This window comes from Desmodus rotundus, chromosome 12 (genome assembly GCF_022682495.2).
Source record: "Desmodus rotundus isolate HL8 chromosome 12, HLdesRot8A.1, whole genome shotgun sequence".
Lineage (NCBI taxonomy): Eukaryota > Metazoa > Chordata > Mammalia > Chiroptera > Phyllostomidae > Desmodus > Desmodus rotundus.
Window position 1 is genome coordinate 79,658,628 of NC_071398.1, and position 20,726 is coordinate 79,679,353.

The window sequence follows — 20,726 nt, forward strand, 5'->3', positions numbered from 1 at the left end:
TCAGTAACTTGCTCTGTGTTTCCGGAGGATGTCCAATAAGTAAGTGAATGAACCAGCCTAGGGTGTTGCTGCCTCTTCCGCTAGATCATGAACCAGCACGTGCCTGGCATATTGGGAGGGCTCAACAAATAGGGAAAAGGTCTACTACAGGACTGACACCTTTTAATGTGTTGGGGGATGTTCCTCTTTAAAAGCTCAGTTCCCGGAATTGTGGAGGAAGGGCAGGACAAGTGCCAGAAAAGGCAGGACTGGAGAAAAGTGGGATGACCGCGGCCCCTTGCTGCACACGGAAGCGGGCCATAAATCTGCTCCACAAGCTTCGAGGCAAGTGCCTGCATAAACATGTAATAATATCTGAAGAATGAAAGAAATCCTGGAACCAAGGAAAGGATTGAATAATAAAAGCCCGTGGAAAAGGCGAGGAAAAGAGAAGGGTATATAGTCACACCACTGGGGGAAAGGGCAAAGGCAGGAGGAAGAACTACCTTCAACAATCAGGTCAGCGTTTGTTGAGGATCCGCTGCATAGATGCTGAGGGTGCACTGATCAAAAAGGCCTAGTCCCAGCCAGGAAGGAGATCACAGGTTGGCAACAAAGACTTATTACACAATATGGTGGCTGCTCAGTAGACATATAAACAAGGAGCTATGGAAACACAGAGGAGGGAGAGGTTAATAGTGCCTCTGTGCCTGGAGGGCATGGAGATTAAAGTTGAGATTTGAAAACTGAGTAAGCCGGTATGACAAGGGTGGCCTAAAGACACTCCTGAAAGACAGGGACGGGGGACTTTCTGCATAGATACTACTTAGTACTTTCTTCTTTTGGTGGGTGCTAGATGATTGAAGAAGGCTTCTTTCACGGAAATCCCTCTCTGGGGTAGTTGCTGGTGTCTCATTTGACAGACTGGAGGGTCATTTGCTTTCTTGAAGCTCTTGGTTGCTCCCTGATGCTCCTTTAGGCCAGTCAGGCAGCCTGCTTACTTTGGCCTCTACCTTCTCTTTTCAAATTCCCCAGCTCTTACGTCAAGATTAACTCTAGCCCGGCAGGGAGTGAGTCCTCTCTGCACAACCACCCTGTGGCCAAGGAGAACTGGACGCCCTCTCTCCCTCATCTCCCACACACACTCCTTCCATACCCACCAGGAAGAAAGGCAGCCAGGGGACAGGGTGATGGACAGACAGAGAGGCATCAGCCCCGAGGCAAAATGGGACCAGGAAAAGTTCGGTGTGGCACTCCCTTTGCCTCTGATGGTAAGAAACATTTTCTTTTGAAAAGCACCACAATCCATTTGTCTACACATTTATGTGTACTTAGAAATAACATATATACAAATGTATATAAAGTATAAGTGTATAGCTAGAAACATTTTCACAACACGAACATAATCATATAATTTTCACCCATATTTTTTAAAATAGAACATTAGTAATGTCTAGAACTGCCCCCAGTAGTCCCCCACATCATTATTCTCCCCTCTTCAAAAGTTCATCCCGAGAGCAGGAGCGGGGGGTGGCTGCTCCGTAGGCCTGCTTAAGGTTCTGGGACCTGCTAGGGGGATGGTTACACAACACTGTGGGTGCGCTGAATGCCACTGTACACTTTAAAATGGTTACAATGGTAACTTTTATGTGTATTTTCCCACAATTTAAAAAACTGACTAAAAAAGTAAAGACTATTCTGACTTCTAAGAACACAGATGGCCTTTGCCTGCTGAATTTCATGAATGAAATCACAACCTTTCATACTTTTCAACTTAGGAACATTGTTGGATGTAGTTGTAGTTTATTCATCTTCATTGTTGTAGAATATTCCATTGTGTGAATACACCATCGTTTATTTGGGTTGTTTCCTATTTTACTATTAAAAATATTTCTATGAACATTCTTGGTGTACAAATATATGCATTTGAGTACATAACTAAGTCATTTACATTTTAATTTATTTTTTAAAAGGAGTACACTATAGCTTTGTACCCTTCATTTTTCATTTACTATTTCTCAAACATCTCTTCATACCAACAGGTATCCTTCAATGACTTTTGAAACAACTGCGGATATTGCCCTCTAGGTACACTCGGGCACATATCTTTAATATAATTTTGAAATGAAATGGCTGGGTCAAAGCTTTAAAGTTTTTGATTGTTTACTTATTTATTGCTAAATAATTAAATAATTGTTTTATCCTGCCTCTACAAGGATTCACACCGTCAAGGTTGCCCTGGGGCCTCAGGCTACAGTACCAATGGTCAGCATCTCTGCAGTCTTGCCTCCCGCCCCCCTGGTCTTCCTCTTTCCTCCCCAGTCATCCCTCCGTTGTCTTGGGGCCTTGTTTCCCAACCTCCTTCCACCTTAAGGCCCAGTTCTTTCAGAATGTCCTCCATTTCCATCTAAGGAACTTCCGTCACATCCTTTCTCGGGAGTTAATCCTGACTAATATCACCCTCCAAGGACCCTACCTTTCTTGATCCCTGTTACTGTGTTTACCACATTGTATTCCAGTTGATTATATCCGGCCCCCTTCACCCATCGCCATGTGTTCCTGATGGCACCGGTAAGAAACGCAACAGAAATGGTAAGATTGGTTGCAGCTGTCATGTAGGGCCCCTCCTCTGTGCCAGAATGAAGCGAAGCTGCCCACAGGGACTGTAGCTCATTTGTGTCCGCGCCCGCAGTGCCCATTATAGTGCCTGATAAGGCATACCCGCTCAGGACGTGCTCGTTGAGTCGGTGACAGAGTGCTATGCTTCTGGGAGCAAGTTGAAGGAGAAGGATGATCACTCTGCCCCAAGAGCATCTGCTTGTTCTGATAACACATGATGTTTGGGAGAAACAAAAATTCCTTCATCCTTTTTATATACAGCAGCCAGAATGATCTTTTAAAATCAGATCATGCCACTCACAGCTTAAAAATCACTCAATGGTTTCCCACTGTACTTTGAGTAAAACCCAAACAACTTGCTGTGGTCTCTATAATCCAGCCCTTGCTTTTTTCACCGGCCTCATCGCCTACCCCGCTTCTCTCTCCTTTCACTAGACTCAGTGCCGATCCCCTCTCTATTTTCTGAAGCACCAAGCTCTTACTGTGTGCACCGTTCTAAGCACTTTTCACGTGTTATCTCACGTAATCCTCCCACCAGCCTTATGCGGTAGGTACTATTATGATCTCCATGTCACAGGCATGAAAATTGAAGTACATATCGGCTAAGTCACACCATTAACAGCTGGCAGAGCTGGGGTTCAAAGCCCATGCTCTCAGCCAGCATATCATTAGCTTCCTACTTCTAGCCCACGCCACCTTTGTCTGCGCCCGGGGTCTCGAAGGTCATTGCTCTCCTTGCTGGAATGCTCTTCCCTGCCCCTGCCATGCCTGCTTTCTCTCCTTCAAATCCCAGCTCAAACACCGCCTCCTTAGGGAGACCTCCCCTGACTAGTGCACTTAAAGTTTCCCTGAGTCATTCTCTCCCACATGACCCTACTCTAATTCCTTGCATCTGCTTACCAGTCATTCTTCTGGTCATTCATTTGTTTAGTATCTAACTGCATCAGAAAATAAGCACCAGCGGAGCAGGGATCTTGTCTGTCTACTGTTGTATGTTGATACTTAAACCAGTGTCTGACATAGGCAAAGCCCCATAAATGTTTACTAAGTGACTAGTAAACATTTGTACTTTGTAAACGTCTTAACTTTGTAACAGTGACAGTAATCATAGCAACAGTAGTATTTAGCATTTGCTGAGCAATGTACTAAGTGCCCATCAGTGGTAATCATGTTACATACCTCATTTCTTCTAAACTGGAACAATAATCCACCCTGCAAGGCAGAAGCGTATCATGCCCATTTTACAGATAAGGAAACTGAGTTTCACAGAAATTAAATAACTAGACCAAGGTCACATAGCTGGCAAAGCAGGGGAAGTCAAATCCAAATTCAGTTCTGTCTGACTGCCTAGTCCATGGTCTTTCCACTCAGCTGTGCTGCCCCCTTTATGGTCTAATTCGAAGAATATCTGTAGCTGACTCTCTAATGAACGCTTATGGCTCTGCCTCTCTCCTGAGCTCAGGACTCACACCCCACTGGATGTCTCCAGGAGAATGTCCCACATCCCCCACCTCCCCCCCACACACTCAGCATATTTATAAGCCAAAGCTCTGCCCTCCCCACAAAACTCAGCTCTCCTTTGAGATGTCTCATTCTCTGTTGGTGCTGCTACTGCTAGTTGCCCAGGCTTTCAGAGCTTCTCAAAATTCTAGAGATCTTTCGTTCTTCCTTGATCTTAAAATAAAGCCCAAGTTCCCAAACACGGTTTTTAATATCTTTTAATATCTATCTGTTAGGTAGGCAAGGGCCAAAATTTAACCCTTGCCTACCTAACATGCATTTCTCTCCCCATCTGCCTGGACACAGGTCAGGCCTTCTTTCCATTCCTCCAACTTGCCATGGCCCTACCTCAAAACTGTTGCGTATGCTGCCCCTTCTGCCTGTGTCAGTGTCCAGCCCTCCCCGCCATAGGTAATTGCACTCATCCTTCAGAATTTAGCATGTCACTTGTTCAGGGACACGTTCCCAGGTCTCCCTCCAGTCTTGGTCTTCTTTGAGGCACCTACGGTAATCGCAATTCAGTGAGTGGGTGTGCAACCATTCAGGAAGCGTCTGACTCTCTGCCAGGCTGAGCACACAGAACAGGGGGGACTGGTTCTGTCTCATTTAAGGCTGTATCCCCGGTGCCTCACATGTGGTAGGTGCTCGATAATGCGTCCTCATCTCCTCTGACACCTAGGGAGTCAGGCGACTTTGTAGCCTCCACCTTTATCACACTGTTCTCCACAGCAGCTTGTAATCTCCATGAAGGCAGCGATTTTTGTTTTATTCACTCTTGTTTCCCTAGCACTCAAGAACTCATTAAATGAATATAGCCACCACTTTTGTTCCATTTCTAATGCCCTTCCCTCCATATTTCAGAAAAACACCAGATATGACTCCACATTAGGCTCTGTCGGAGGGCCCCCTCAGCCAGAGAGCTGAGGTCCTGAACAGATGAGCAGAGAGGAAGGGACAGACCCCTCACAGTGACCACCACTTTTGAGTTTCCTCAGCGGGGGACTTGGAGTCTGTGCAAAATTGTGGGGCTACCTCATCACCTTGTTGTATCTAATTAAAGTCCTTTATAAGATATGGAATTCAAGATCTTCCAAATGGCGGCATTTGTGGGTTTCTTGGGTAAGAGTCAGAGTCAAGTGGCATGAAAATCTCTTGATAAAGCCCGAGAGAGAGAGAGAGAGAGAGAGAGAGAGAGAGAGAGAGAGAGAGCATGTGAGCGCACAGCTGTAGTTTGACTCCCTCTGCTAAGAAAAGCCATCAGTTTTAAACACCCCTTTGGCAGAGGGAGGTTTCCAGACATCTTGGGCTCATTTATTCATTAATTAGCTTCCCACCATGAGTATACATTGTGATAGGAAGTCTAAGGAAAACAAATATGAGTAATGCTCAGACTTCAAGTCCCGCAGATACCTGGATGATGATCAAAATATTATAAATAAAAGAAAAGCTTATCAAGAAATGACTACAGTGTTTTCTACAGCTGTGTGGGAGAACCAACCTCATTCTCACTTTTCACAGTCTGCGTGAGCCTGGGCTGCGCAGGGTCTGGAAAAACATGGCTGCCTGAAAAGGAGAAACAGAGAGGGCTGCGCTTTGGGAAGGCCAACTTGGAGTGGAATAGAAAAAGGGAGGGCGTACCCAAATGAGCCAGCGCAGTGCCTACCCATAAGAGGCTGCCAGGCCGGTGGGAACAACAGGCAAGATACATAAGGACTCAGTACAGAATGGCAAATGCTTCGACGGGGTGGGGCCATAGAGCCGCACTGGAGACAGTGTTTGTGACCAACACTATGTGAGCAAATTAGGAAAAGCTGCACTGAGGGGTTGACGTGAAGTTAGGTCCTCGTGTCCAGGGATTCCTTGTGCAGGAATTTGTCGTCCACAATAGGAATGCGTAACCAGCCGTGTCTAATATATAGGGAAAAGTGGAGGCTGAGAAGGTAAATCTCTCTGGGCCCTTTCCAGGACTGGCTCCGGGTTGAAGTGACAGTCCTAAGGGTGTGTGTGGGGGCAGGGCATCCAGTCCTTTTCTCCAGTGGTGAGACCACCACCACCAATGACAGCAATCACAATAGTCGTGACCCGGAGCTGTTGTGAGTGCTTTTCACAGTCGGGTCTCGCAGGCGAGAATAGGTGGGGGTGGGGCCCAGATAAGGGTTCATGCGTTCAGGCATGGGCTTGCCTGGTTTGAATCTCCCACCGGTGCCAGATGAAGAAGCACCCAGATTTTCTTCTCCACTTGCCCAGATGTGAGACACAGGGGTAGAGGTAGGGGTGAGGCTTAAAAAAAAAAGAAAGTATCAGAGGAAGGCAGAGTGGGGTAGAAGGACATTGAGTTTGGAGACACACCCAAAAACTCTGCTTACTAGTTGTGTGTCCTTGGGCAGTCACTCTTTTCCCCAACCTGTAAAGCAGGAATAGAAAATGCTTACTTTGCAATGTTGTTTGGGGAATGAGGGATAACTATTTGCAAGATATCCTGGCTTAGGAAGTGCTCAATAAATGGGAATTCTTACAACAGCCTTTTATGCTACCAACTTGCACAAACACAAAAGTGACATGTAGTTAACTCTCCGTGCTCCCTGAAGGAGACATGTCTCAATCATCTTTAAATACCCACAGCCCAACTTAACTAAAGAAGGCCCGTATCAACTGTCACTGACTAGATGAGAGAGTAACACGGCACTGAGCACCGAGGTCGTCTTCCAGCAAAGGGTCACGCATTTTGGTCCACGTGGAAGAGAGGAAGATGGCAGTTTGCCAGCGGCTCAAGTGAGGAGTTGGCACAGCATAACTCCTCCAGCCCTGCCACAGGCTAACACGCCTGCCCTCGGCTGAAGAACGCCGGCTCGGGGTCTGTAGAACCTCAGCCAGCTTTGTCCTTTGTGATGGTGCCACCTAGCGGAAGCCCTGGGGCACTGCCGCCTACTTGCGACTACTGAGACAAGGTGTTAACAGTCTGTTAAGCTTGGAGGGAGATTGGGGTCCGCAGGCCCCGTCATCTTCCATTCCACTGCCCATGCTGTCCTTCCCTCAACCTTGTCCAGACCCCGTGGGTCTGATAGGTGCGAAGGGTCAACTGTCGACTACCTCTCATACATAACTGACCAGCGACCCTTCAGGGTATCCGGGCATCGCATTTTTGGGAGTAGGCAGAGCAAACAGGACTCGCATCAGTCACTGCACAGATGAGGAAACCAAGGGAAGATGGTTAACACAAGGTCACACAACGAACTAGCCACAGGGCTGGGAGGAGGATCCAAGACTCGTGACCCCTAGGCTCCTTCCCCAACCACACAATCTTCATTCGGTGTGACGACGGAGCACGCCCACCGCCACGGTGGCAGGGGCTCAGGAGCCCTGTGCCGAGGACCAGGGCGGGGGCGCAGGGTTAAGGCGGCACCGCAGCTCCCACTCTTTCTTCTCTGCCAACCGAGCGACCAGCACGCGTGCCGCAGTGGGGAGAGGCAGTGAAAAGGATCCAGAGCAGGAAACAGTGTCCCACGCGGGTAGCCCCTGGGAGCACGCGGCGCCGGGTCATGTGAAAGGGGAGAGCAGCCCGGGGCCGTCGCACGCACGCACGCCCGCCGTACGTAAACACGCACCGAGGCACTGAAAGCCGCGAGGCCAAAGCCCCGACTCTCTTGTGGAGAGTGGCAGTCGAGAACAGGGGGCGGGAAAGAAGGAAAAATCACGTGAAGGAGGCCGGAGCGGAGAGGTCACGTGAAGGAGGCCAGGGGCGGGGCTGCGGAGTAGGAGGAGGAGAGGCGCGCGGCTTCCGGCGGCTGGGGGGGGGTACGGCGAGCGGAGGGGGGACCCTGTCCCGGAGGTGGCGGCGGCGCCATCTTGGCGAAGGGGGGATCAGGAAGTGCGGACCGCGGCGGCGGCGGCGGCGGCGGCGCGGCGGCGGTGGAGCCCGGAGCGGAGGCCGGAGGCTCCCGGCCCGCCGGCCCCGGAACGGAGCGGAGCGGAGGATGCAGCAGCCGCAGCCGCAGGGGCAGCAGCAGCCGGGGCCGGGGCAGCAGCTGGGGGGCCAGGGGGCGGCGCCGGGGGCCGGGGGCGGCCCAGGCGGGGGCTCGGGGCCGGGGCCCTGCCTGAGGCGGGAGCTGAAGCTGCTCGAGTCCATCTTCCACCGCGGCCACGAGCGCTTCCGCATTGCCAGCGCCTGCCTGGACGAGCTGAGCTGCGAGTTCCTGCTGGCTGGGGCTGGAGGGGCCGGGGCGGGGGCCGCGCCTGGACCGCATCTCCCCGCACGGGGGTCGGTGCCTGGGGATCCCGTCCGCATCCACTGCAACATCACGGTGAGGACCCCCTTGTATGCGCCTCTCGGGGGGCCCCTTGTCAGGGACTCAGGATCACCCCACACGGTTTTTTGATCTCAGAAGAGCTGGGAGGCCGAATCCCCTCTTGGGGCTCGCTCCTTTTCTCCAGGTTACATTTGTTTCTGCCGCTTGAGGTTCTGCCGAGCACCCTGAATCTCTACCATTGATCCTTCAGTGAGAGACACCCGACATATGGCGCCTCCACTACCCCTTTCCACTAACCCACCCACATCCCAAGGTTCATGATTTGGGGTACTCCACCACTTTACCTTGCCACCTCCGAATGCCCTTTTCTTCCCCCTCACTCTCATCTCAAGGTTCAGGCCTCTGCACTGACCTCAGCTGGAACGACTTGGCTGGGCGCTCTGCACATTTCAGCGATGCCCCCTTCTTAGTAGTACCTTTAACTTAGGACGTTGCCACCTGTGGGATCCCTGCCCAGGCATCTCTCATGCAGCCCCTCTCTGCGCTCTGAATTCCACCAAGTGGTAGTTTGCAGTACCCTGATTCTTCTTCTTTTCCTTTGGATCCCCTTTTATTCTGGTGTAACCTCTAACTCTCCTTTGCCCCAGCTGGTAGCAGGTCTGCCACTCCCCTCCTGTTCCCTGTGGATATCCAGTTGTCCTGGGTTGTTTGTTGCCTTTCCCGGTAATGGTGGTTGGTAATGTTTGAGGGCTGTCCCATTCTAAACAGTAACAGTTCCTTTTCTTCTCAGTGAACATCGTTCCACCCTAGGCATGCTGGACCAGGAGACGCTTGCATGTCTCCTGCCCAGTCCACCCTCATATGTCCCTTGAAGACAGTTGGCCTCTGGTAACCCAGGAAGATCCGACACTGCGTGGAATAGCCCTTAGAGTGGTCGGTGCTAACTGCTGTGGTAGTGTTCGCCCAGCTGGAGCACTGGTTACGGAGCCAGGGGACAGTACTTTATCCAGGCAGGCAGACCGAAAATGGGAGTAGTCTGGGGAAACAGAGGCTTGTGAGTTGAGTAGTACTTTGGGGCCTGAATTCATTTTACCTGGTACCTGTTTTCTATCCCTTTCCTCCATCAAACCAGGTCAAGGTTTGGTGAGGCAGGCCTCAGCCGGGAGGGGGTGGCACCCCACCAAAACTCCTGTGTGTCCCACTTTTTCTTTCTTCTTCCGTCCCCACCCCACCCCCCACTCCATCTTTCTTCTTAAGGAAAAAGTTAAGATTGGAGGACTAGGGGTGGCTTGGGTGAAGACTTGAGCATCTTTACTTTGTTTTCCTTCAGCATTGAGGGTTAGAGCCCCGGCAGAGCTAAAACCCCCAGTAAAGGTGGATATGGTTTCCTTGGCAAGTATAGAAATCTCAGGAGTTAATTTTGTTCCTGAATGAAGTTTCTAATTCCTTAAGGGTAGGTTTGCCCCCTTCTAGCTGCCCTTCCAGTTGCCAGAGGCCATCCACTATCTTTGTCTATGAAAGGAAGTTAATTTAGAAGGTTCTCAGTCAGACTCTGTGGCCCCTGTAAAGGAGACTTGGCCTGAACTGGCCCCCTTGGTTTAGGCAGAGGGGGAGTCTGTCTGGTCAGGCCGCATTTGGCACCATGGCTCAGGAATGCTGGGAATGTTAGCAGCGTAGGCTTCTTTCTTCCAGCCTGCCATGTGGAGCCCTACAGCCTACTCGTGGACGAAGAGGGTGGCAGGTTCCCAAGGGAGAGGTGGGGAGAACTGGCCTTTGAGGGGTCTTGTGGGTAGTGGGGTGTGGAAATTCTTCCTGCTACCCTTTCACTTTTACGTTCTGCAGATACAATCTAGTTTTTAATCCCTCCTTCCCTAGCTAAACCGAAAGTGATCTATAGTCTTTTTCACATTAGTGTGATTGTGGTGAGGTGATCCGTTCCTCTTCTCATAGTCTAGGATTTGTTGGAAAGCTGCTTGGTTAGATACTGACCTGCTGAGCTGGGCTTTGTGAGCTGGGGGACGAGCAGAGGGACTAGTTTGGGGGAGCAGAGGGCAGGCAAAACCTAGCTTTTCCCACAGCCGCCCATCTTGACTGCTCTCCCTGCTTTTTTTTTCATTAGGAGTCATACCCTGCTGTGCCCCCAATCTGGTCGGTGGAGTCTGATGACCCTAACTTGGCTGCTGTGTTGGAGAGGCTGGTGGACATAAAGAAAGGGAATACTCTGGTGAGGGGGCAGGGTGTTGAGGTGGGGCCCGTGTCTTGAAGACGACCCATGAAAGGGGATATATCTGGAAAGTGGGTGGTACAGTAGGCTGAAATTTGGAGGCAGACTTCTTAGGGGACTTCCTTACTGAAGCCAGAGGAACACCTGCACCAGCCCCAGGATTGGTCCAGTAAACTCTTCCCACAGCTACATGGTCCATTAGGTTTAGGGAAATAGGTACCAATTTGGGGTCTGAGCTAAGAGCTCATTCATGTACCTGTCCAGATTGGGGTGGGAAAGGAGTATTTGATGTCACTGTGGTCCCCTACCCCCAGCTACTGCAGCATCTGAAGAGGATCATCTCCGACCTGTGTAAACTCTATAACCTCCCTCAGCATCCAGATGTGGAGATGCTGGATCAGCCCTTGCCAGCAGAGCAGGTGAGCAGCTGAGCAGCTCTGGCCCTGTGTGCTTACCCCACAGACGGCACTCGTGTAGACTGAGACCAGTCTGTAGTAGTTTCTCTCCACCCCTCCACTCCCAGCACACACACATTGTGACTCTTGGCCTCTTCTGCAGGTAGGAATCTAGCTTAAATGGGACCCTGATAGGAGAGCTTCCTATCAGAACTTACTCTTGTGGGCAGTATCCCTCATGTGGAGAGGAAGGGGCAGATTCTTACCAGTAGCAGTTGGTGGCCATTGGGACTTAGGCCCCTTGTTAAAAACCAAGAATGCAATATCAGTCTAAAGACAACTGAGTAAAGGAGACATCCTTATGGAAATTAAACTGGGATTTGTGAGGTGGGTGACAGAAACAGCCATTTTCCTTCTTTTATTCTTTGGCATACGGTAGGAGAGCAATGGGTTGCTAGTGAAGTCATTCCCTGGGCTGTTGCTTCCACTCAGATGTGGCTGGTGGAGAGGCTGGCAGCATTATGGACAAGCACATAGCTTCTAGACCTGGAGGCTCAGGGGAGTCAGCCAGAGATTGCGTTCTGGGAAGCCTTTGGGGCTCTGATCTCCCACCTTTCTTTTCCCTACTGCAGTGCACACAGGAAGACGTGTCTTCAGAAGATGAAGATGAAGAGATGCCCGAGGTAGGCTTGCCTCCTGAGGCGGCATTGGCAGGAAGCTCTTTTGGTCAGCAGCATTGAGCACCCACACTACACAAGCTCCAGTCTAGAACTTGGGAGAGAAAAATGCCAAAGGAGTAAAGACAGATTTACTGACTCGGAGGAATGGCCAGTGTAATAGAGGAGACAGGGCACCCATATCCAACCCCTAAAGACAGTTAAGTGCAAATCTGCTTCCACCAAACAGCAACAAAGTAAATTCACACATCTACTACATATAGTTGTCTTGAAGATTAAATAAGGCATTGCACATAAAATGTTTCATGCAGTATATCAGTGCCAGTTTATCTGATACATTGTCTTAAAAGATACTCTTGTAGAATGTAACATTACAATTAAGAAGTTGAGTTTCAGAGCCAGACAATTTGATTCACATTTTAGCTCTGCTAAGAGATGTCTGACTTTGGATATGAGACTTAACCTCACTGGACCTCAGCTTCCTCATCTGTAAAATGGGGGCAGTGATAGCATGACATGGTGGTTATAAGAATTAACTGAGCTAGTGTGAACAGCACCTAGTAGAGTACCCAGCATTCGTTAGATGTCAGCTGATGTAACAGGAGGTGAGTGTTACCATGTCCCGCTAGAGTCAGGACATCACTGATCGCTTTGTGTCCTAGCACTGGATTAACGTCCCAGCTTCCCTAACTGTATTAAGGTCTTAAGACACATGGAGGACTTGCGGTACGTGAAACTTACTTCTGCCAGACAGTAGAGCACCCTCTGTGCCACCCTTCAGCGTCCAGCAGAGGGTTCGAATCCTGAACATGGGCTCTCCTCCCATGCCCAGTGAACTGCTTGCTCAGTTAGAGCAGGGTGAATAAGGGGCTGATTCTGTTCTTGACCTCCACCATCTCCCTCGCTGGACCTCCTTCCTCATTTCCCTGCTGGCATGGCGTGCCTCTGTGTGTGTTGCTCAGCTCATGCACCTAGGAGGGCATGAGGTTTCTCCTTTAGACCCGGAGTCCTGAGAACTCTGTACAATAGTCACCTGGAGAAACATGAGCTTTGAGTCACAGTGTCAGGGCAAAGTCATTCTAGGAATTCAGAGCTTCTGCTGCCAAGGGAGAGTTTTAGAAACGGTCACAGCAGAGTCATTCTGGGAAATAAGAGGACTGAGTCCTCCCTGCTTGCTTTTCCCTAGGTCCCTGAGTAGTTCTGCTGGAGAACTGAATGGGAGGGGAGATTGGCCTTGTCCTTTAGATTGTGGTGGGAATGGGGCTGGAAATTAGTGTAGAAACAGAAAGGGTGCTATAGTCTGTAGCCTCCTAGATAGACCACTATTCCTTAACTTGCCAGTCTAGACCAAGTAGGACTGGGAAGGTAGTGGCCCCTCTCCACAACCTGTGTTGGTGTCTTTTCTCCTCTATCCCACTCCCACTCCATACCTCCCCCAGGACACAGAAGACCTAGATCACTATGAAATGAAAGAGGAAGAACCAGCTGAGGGTAAGAAATCTGAAGATGATGGCATCGGAAAAGAAAACTTGGCCATACTAGAGAAAATCAAAAAGAACCAGAGGCAAGATTACTTAAATGTACGTACCTTCTAGGGAGAGGCTGGGCCAAGGGGTTGGTGGGTACAGGCTAGAAGGTGGTAGGCCATCGCATATCAGTCTTGGGAGCAGATTCCTTTTTGGGGTGTTATGGGTGTGTCTAATCCTTGCTTAAATCCTGAGCAAGCTGGCAGACTGCCCCTGAGGTCTAGTGTGTTTCCACACCACATGACCATGAGCTGTTTCTGTCTTCCCTCCCTTGCAGGGGGCAGTGTCTGGCTCGGTGCAGGCCACTGACCGGCTGATGAAGGAGCTCAGGGATATATACCGATCACAGAGTTTCAAAGGTGGTGAGTTGGCCTTAGGGAGGCGCCTAAACAGGAGCTTTTCATCAGGAAGGATATGATGGTGGCCAGGGTCCCAAGAGGTTTGGGGTACACAAATGGTTATGAACTTCTCAGGCCAGAATGCAGCTCCTGAAGCCAGTGACTTATTCTGGCTGCATGTCCATCACGGGTGAACCTGGAGCCTTTCATAGTTTTTCCTCCTAGCTTGGGAGAGGGATCCACAACCTGGACCACCCCAGTAACACCTGTCTTCTTCCTGCGTTCCAGGAAACTATGCAGTCGAACTTGTGAATGACAGTCTGTATGATTGGAATGTCAAACTCCTCAAGTGAGTGGGGACTCGGCTTGGAAAGGAGGTTAAGGCGTAGGATGTTGGAGCCCCTGTGCTGGGGGTCTCCAGGGCAGGCCCAGGAGCTTGTTGGCCAGAGTGCCAGAGCAGGTGGAGCGGCGCTCTGCCCCTCTGCTGCGAGCCCGGGGGGAGGGGAGCTGTCCTGAGGCTCCTGAGCGGGCACCGGGAGTCTGAGCCCAGACTCACTGTTTCACAGAGTTGACCAGGACAGCGCTTTGCACAACGATCTCCAGATCCTCAAAGAGAAAGAAGGCGCAGACTTCATCCTACTTAACTTCTCCTTTAAAGTAAGACTGTCTCCCTTCCTGCCCCTCCTTCCTCCGCCTCGACCTCCTCCTCCGCCTCCCAGTCCTGCGGTGGATACTGGCCTCCCCTCCCTAACTGCGCCTTTGTCTCTCTCACAGGATAACTTTCCCTTTGACCCACCGTTTGTCAGGGTTGTGTCTCCAGTCCTTTCCGGAGGGTGAGCGGCTGAGGGCAGCTCCTACGACAGAGGGTGAGAAAGGGGTGTGGAGCTTTTGCCAGGCACAGCTGACTAACTTTTCTTCTGCAGGTATGTTCTGGGCGGAGGTGCCATCTGCATGGAACTTCTCACCAAACAGGTGAGCCTGTGTCTTGCTCTCTGCCGGGCTAGCATGGGCAGGGTTCAGCTGAGTTTTACCACACACCCCCTACTGGCTGGGTGATGGGCATAACGTGGCCCTTTCACTCTGCCAGCAGAGCCTGCACCCACTAACCTGGGCAAACAGGCGAAGGCTGTTGTGGGAGGGAAGGGCAAGGCCCTTCCACAGAAGCAGTTCCTTGCTAGAGAACAAGTGTAAAGTTTCTGGGAACTCTGCTGACTCGTTTGCTCTGTCGCTCGTTTCCCAGGGCTGGAGCAGTGCCTACTCGATAGAGTCAGTGATCATGCAGATCAGCGCCACACTGGTGAAGGGGAAGGCACGTGTGCAGTTCGGAGCCAACAAAGTAAGGAACCGGGGGCCCGGGGCTGCCGCCACTGGCCGGAGCCAGATACAGTTTGGGCCAGTAGCAGGCCAAGGCTTCCTTCTCTCACGGGCCAAGAGGATAAGCACTCTGGGCTGATGGCATCATATGAGAGGGCCTGGGACATCCTCAATGGGAACAGGAGCCAGGCCTTGGCCTGAGGGTCCTCCTAAGATTTTGGGGAGGTCACAGGTCTGGAAAGGGACCTCTAGATGAAGGTCACTTAGTATGTTAACAAAGCGTAAGGTCGGGGATGGGGACTCCCGGGACTCTGGGCGGGAGCCTGGGGAAGGTAAGGGCAGTAAGGCCACAGCTGGCCATGGCCTGATTTGTTGGCTTCCTCTCTAGTCTCAATACAGTCTGACGAGAGCACAGCAGTCCTACAAGTCCTTGGTGCAGATCCACGAAAAAAACGGTGAGGCTGGAGCTAGGATTCAAGACTCGGATCCTTGGCAGGCCTGAGGTTTCACTTTCAGCTAAATAGCAAGAACCCCGTTTTGGTTTCCGAGCCTTTACCACCCATTAACACAGCACCTGCCCCTATTCTCCCAAGAAGGGCTGGGGGTGGCTATGTCCACAACCTCTTCTCCCAGAAAAGCACCAGTGATCATTCCACGAGTGGACTTGGTGCTGCCCCTCTTCCCAACCACCCTTTGAGAAAGCTCACCTCACTCCTCTGTCATCTCAGGTTGGGCACGTCATTCTCCCCTTCCTTATGACCTCCAGGTAGGCGGTTTCTCAGCGGCCCACCTCTCTGCCCACACTGGGAAGCCCTTCCTAGGCTCTTTCACCTGTAATCCTGGAGGCATCTTCAGTGATCAGGCCCAGGAGCAGGGACTTCAGCTTCCACCTCACGTTCTGTTGGGTTTCTTTGCAGGATGGTACACACCCCCAAAGGAAGATGGCTAACCCCGGAGTGGCGTCCCTTTCCTCCTTCCCCAGGCACCACTGGACCAATCACCTTTGAATGCTGTATTTGGATCTTACGCTGCCTCTGTGGTTCCCTCCCTCATTTTTCCTGGACGTAATAGCTCTGCCTATTGCAGGACAATGATGGCTATTCTAAACGCTATGGAAAAAAAAACACAAACACAGAACTGTTTCAAGTACTCAAGACTGACTTACAGACCAACCAACCACCTGGCTGGAACCCTTGCTAGCAGGCATTCTTATAAAAGAAACTTTCGAGCCTCCTTATATTGCTGGAAACTCAGCTGTGCTCCAGACTAGAGCCTCCTTACCTATGCTATGGATTTTTAATTTATTTTCTCTTATTTCATGTACACTGCTTTTTTTGGTTACAGTGTATGATGGATGTGTATGAAAAAATGTATCTTTGGGAAAACAATTACAGTTTGTTAATTTGAAGATGCTGGTCTTGACTCATCTTTATTTTTATTCCCACATCCCACCCCACCCCCATCCCCTGAACTACTTGGGTGGTGGGGGAGGGGTAGAGATGAGAGGCTACACTTCACGGTTGGAATCAGAGAAAGGTGGAGCTGAAGCACATGCCCAGCGCTCAGGTTTCTTCTGAAGGCCCCTGGAGTGACCAGCATTTGTCCCCCGTGGCTTACAGAGCCTGGCCTGCCAACCACAGTGTAGTAGGCTGAAATGATGACCTTAAGCCTTGGGACTATTTTTCTCTTTTAGTCACAGATGTTTTCGTATTTCTAAGAAAAAGAAAATTGGGAAAGCGCTTAAGAGGCTGTTTCACAGAATTGCTTTTGAATGCATTGAGTGGAGACGGGGCACGGTCTCTCTGGTCTAGCAACGTGCTGTGTATGCCAAGACTGCAGCGTTCCTCGGTCCCTCCACCCTGGAAAGGGCTTCCAGCTAGCGCTGAAGGGTGTTCTCGGTAGCTTCTCTGCTCACCCTCCTGTCTCCTGCTTTGCTTGGTCTTGTGAGAGAAAAGAGGCATAGCTGAAATTGTTTAGCTTGAGGAGTTGTGGATTCTTTCAAGCCACTCCCGTAAGGTGGGTCCTCTAGGAAGGTTAGCTTTAAGGGGGGCGTTGTATATACCTGTGTCCTCACCCCAGGCTCTGGGAACCGCTGGGGGAAGCGGAGAGTGAGGTGGGAAGTCTGCTGAGCTAGAACCATCAGTGCTGTGTTGTCTGGGAGGCGCCGTTTAAAACTCTGCGCATCACGATGTCGGTGTGGGACGCGTGCCACCTGCCTCCCCTGGTCAGTGAGCTTGCTCTGGGGTTGACACAGGCTCTTAGGGACAGACTGCCTACAGACTGGATGATGACTGCAGTGACTCCAGGGATGGCTGAGTGAAGACACCAGACTGGAAAGCCCAGACTTGAGACAGCTGCCTGGGAACCTGTAAGGTGTCAGGAGTCCCGTGATGCTTTGTTTTAACATTGGTCATTTCCCCCATTTTCTATGAAGGGATTAATGTCTTGCTGCTTCAGGTGGAGAGAGTTCGACAGCCCCCCTCAGTGCTGCTCTAACTCTACCCACACCCACCTGACATGGGGTGCTAAAAAATGCTAAGGTTTAGCCCAAGTAGGGACCCCGGAGCTGAAATCTGGTTTTCAAGACCTCTGTGGCTTGCTTCTGAACTTACCACCAGCCCTGGCTGGAATGTAGACTGTGTTTTTAGTCATGTGTACTGTGAGCTGTCCTCTGTACAGTGTATTTTGTAATGTATTTTTCTCATCTACCAAAGGATGAAACAAATAAAATTATTTAAATAGTTTGGCTCTAATCAGATTTTTTAAAGAAATAATGGGGTCCACATTCCCCCTCCACGAAGGGCAGCACCAGCCCCTGTAAGTTGTGTGCCAGCTCTCAGAGAACTCTCCGCTCGTCACACCTAACGTTCCCTTTATGACCTTAAGTGTAAAAGGTCTCTACTAAAGTTACAAATCGTAGAAGAACCAACACTGCCATATCATCCTGAATCAATTTTCTCCTAAGAAGGTAAGGAGATATGAAACAGGCTCCTTCAGGTTGGTATCCTACACGTCGAGTGTGAGTGAATCTAACCCCAAGCAGGGTTTCCCCAGGCTACAGCCTGCAGCAGAGCCGAGTGCGTGCCGGAGGCACACGGCAGCTTCACCTCTTTGCGGCGCTAGGAGAGGGCAGGGCTGGGGAGGGCTGGCTACTCAGGGGTCAACTACCCCACACTCGTGAGACATGCCAACTGTGTCCACCACGGGGACAGCCAACTGGTTAAATGCTCCCCACCGGATTCTACAATGGAATGCCAGGGAAGCTAAGCAGCGGGCCACTCCATTCTCCAGAATCTGTTAGGGCAATTTGCATCATGTTCTGGGGGATACAAAAGAGAGACAGAAAAGAAACACATGGCCCCCGGAAGCCTTCAATGTAAGCTCCCTAAGTTTGATTCAAATGTTTGTGCTGAGTGCGGACTGAAGACACAAGACAGACCAAGAGACTGCTTTTCTGAGAGCTGAGCTGAGAGTACAGGCCAATGGCCATCAAATCAATAATCCTGGGCGCTGGTGTGGCCTCTCTCACCCTCAAAGCCTCAAGAACGGAAGGGGAAGCCCTGGCTGGATGGCCCAGTGGGCTGGAGCTTCACCCCATACACTAAAAGGTTGCAGGTTTGATCCCCACTTGGGGCACATACGGGAGGCAACCAATTGATGTTTCTCTCACACCCATGTCTCTCTCCCTTCCCCCTCTCTCTCTCTTCCTTCCCTCCCCCCTTCCCTTCCTTCCTCTGGTGAGGATTTGAAAAAAAGAAGAATGGAAGGGGACAACAGAGCAGGACAGGCAGAACACGGCCAGGAACGGGAAGGGGCCGATGCCACGTCAGTTAAGTTACTTAAACTCTTCCAACTCCAGGATGTGCGAGTGGAAGAGAAAGTCTCAGTGGGAAGGACGGCCACCCCCAGCTGGTCCACCCAAAACCTTGGATAACTTCAGTTTGTTCTGCTGAAGGCTAATGCCAGGTGATTCCACAGATCCAGGCCTTGAAAGTGGCCTGCGGGCGGCGACCCCTAGGGTGGGAGGGGAAGGAGAGGGCTGAGTTCAATACAGGGCCAGTTACCTCCAAGTTCAAAGCACCAGTGATTTTCCCTTTGAGGATGCGATGGATCACCTGATTTGAACTCAAAACGCCTGCAAAACAAAACACAACAACAAAGCGTTGGTGGCGCTGGGTCAGGTGGGAGGAGCGAGGGAGGGACGTGAGAGGCTGGGGCTGTGGGAAACTGCTCTGGCCGCAGACCAGCTCCTAGACAAGCCTGTGCTAGTTAGCGCTGACTCCTGCTGCCAGGATAAAATGAGATAAACGCTGGGGCGGGGGGAGGGGGTGGGGGGGGCGCGGTGAGAGCACATAAAGGGAGTGACATTATTATTGGTGCTAGAACAATTACATGGATCTGGCACTTTACATTCTCTAATGGGAAATTCCGGGGACCAAAAACTGTTCACCAACTCTGCTCCGAGCAGTCAGGCTGGAGAGACAGAGGTTAGCAGCAGAGGCGCGTTCACCGTGAAGAGTGGGCATTCTTACACGCTGGGACGAGGCAGGGCAGGCCACTGGTCAAGATGTCCTGCCGTCTGCCGAACTCTGGGACTGTCTGCGTGCGTGAGAGTGGCCGTATGAAAAGTCAGACCTCACTGCCATCCCCAGTCATTTCCTGGCTGTGAGAGGTGAGGAAGTTCCTTTCACTCCGAGCCTTACTTTCCTCATCCCCACAGACAGGACTGCACACCCGCCTGCCTGACCTCTGGGGGCCATCTCTAAGTCCTCATGGGAGCCAAGCACACCCCACACCTGGGCTGGGCACCCTGGTCCCTCTGGCCCCTCTGGCGGGCCGGAAGCCACTCTTTGGGGCAGGGGTAGCCTCTACTATGGGCCACCCCGTAACACCCGAGCAGTCAGGTTCAACCTGCCTCAAACTCTAGAGCCCTGGCTGTGGGCCTGTTATCCGCAGGCTAGGCAGCAGGGCCCTCTTCATGCAATGACGCAGGACGACCTGTGGGTGGTGCCCCTGACCAGGAGGCACCGTTCCCCTCCGCCTCCCATAGGGCCTTGGACCTGCACTTTGGGAGTGTGTTTGTGTCTGTGTGTCCATCTTCACCTCCGCTTCTTCTGATCTCCCAAAGTACTCTTTCATCCTTTCACAGCTCCCTTACCCCAATCTTGAGAAGGAGCGGAGTAAATAAGGGGCCCCTCCGTTCACTCGGAGGGTGTGGAATCTGAGGCCCCAGCAGGTGTCAGGGTCAAAGGAACAGCGCATCAGGAGAAGGCCCAGAGCTGGTGCTCCAGACCCTAACATTGGTTTTCCAGTTCTACTTTTCATCTACAACAAAACCCTTTCCCAATGAAATCTTAAGCAAAACTCAATGTACACAAAAGGGATGAAAGCTGAGCATCTCTGGCAGAAGCAGGAGTAAGAAGCCTCCCCTCCCTCCCTGCACCCGGAGAGCTCAGCCTTTGGACAGTACCTGGGACCCACAGAGCCCAGGTATGAAAACTAATATTCCAGAGGCAGCTTTGCAAGGGGCAGATACCAAAAACTGGGGTAAGATCACATGAACAGAGGCTGAAGGGCACCCTAAGGGCCCTGGCTGCCCCACGCCATGCCCTGCTATGCTCCTGGAGGCGGGCACAGCATCTCCCACCCCTGACCCTCAGGAGGAGGTCAGAGCACATCTCACCTTTCTCCAGAGTGAATGGCTGAGTCGGAGGCAGGATGGGCCAGAAGTCATCACTATCCAGGCTGCGCAGGGACTCTGCCAGGATGGCAGCAGCCCAGCCAAAATTGGTGACCACGACCACAGCCTAGGTATCCACCGTGTCCACTACCCAGCACCTGGAAAGAGGGAGGGAGGGAAAGGAGGATTGTTCCACCTGGCGTGCACAGTGGTCCTTGACAAAGAGG

At 51.3% G+C, this 20,726-nt stretch overlaps 1 protein-coding gene across 1 annotated transcript; it reads left to right on the plus strand.

Moving 5' to 3' along the window:
• Nucleotides 1-7,847: 7,847 nt before the first annotated feature.
• Nucleotides 7,848-16,227, plus strand: UBE2Q1 (ubiquitin conjugating enzyme E2 Q1). Its single transcript, XM_024573534.3, has 13 exons — nt 7,848-8,399; nt 10,465-10,569; nt 10,884-10,988; nt 11,597-11,647; nt 13,081-13,221; nt 13,445-13,529; nt 13,794-13,854; nt 14,072-14,162; nt 14,280-14,338; nt 14,429-14,477; nt 14,746-14,841; nt 15,208-15,274; nt 15,737-16,227. The coding sequence occupies exons 1-13, from the start codon at nt 8,073-8,075 to the stop codon at nt 15,766-15,768; spliced, it is 1,269 nt and encodes a 422-aa protein (XP_024429302.2). The 5' UTR covers nt 7,848-8,072; the 3' UTR covers nt 15,769-16,227.
• Nucleotides 16,228-20,726: the final 4,499 nt, after the last annotated feature.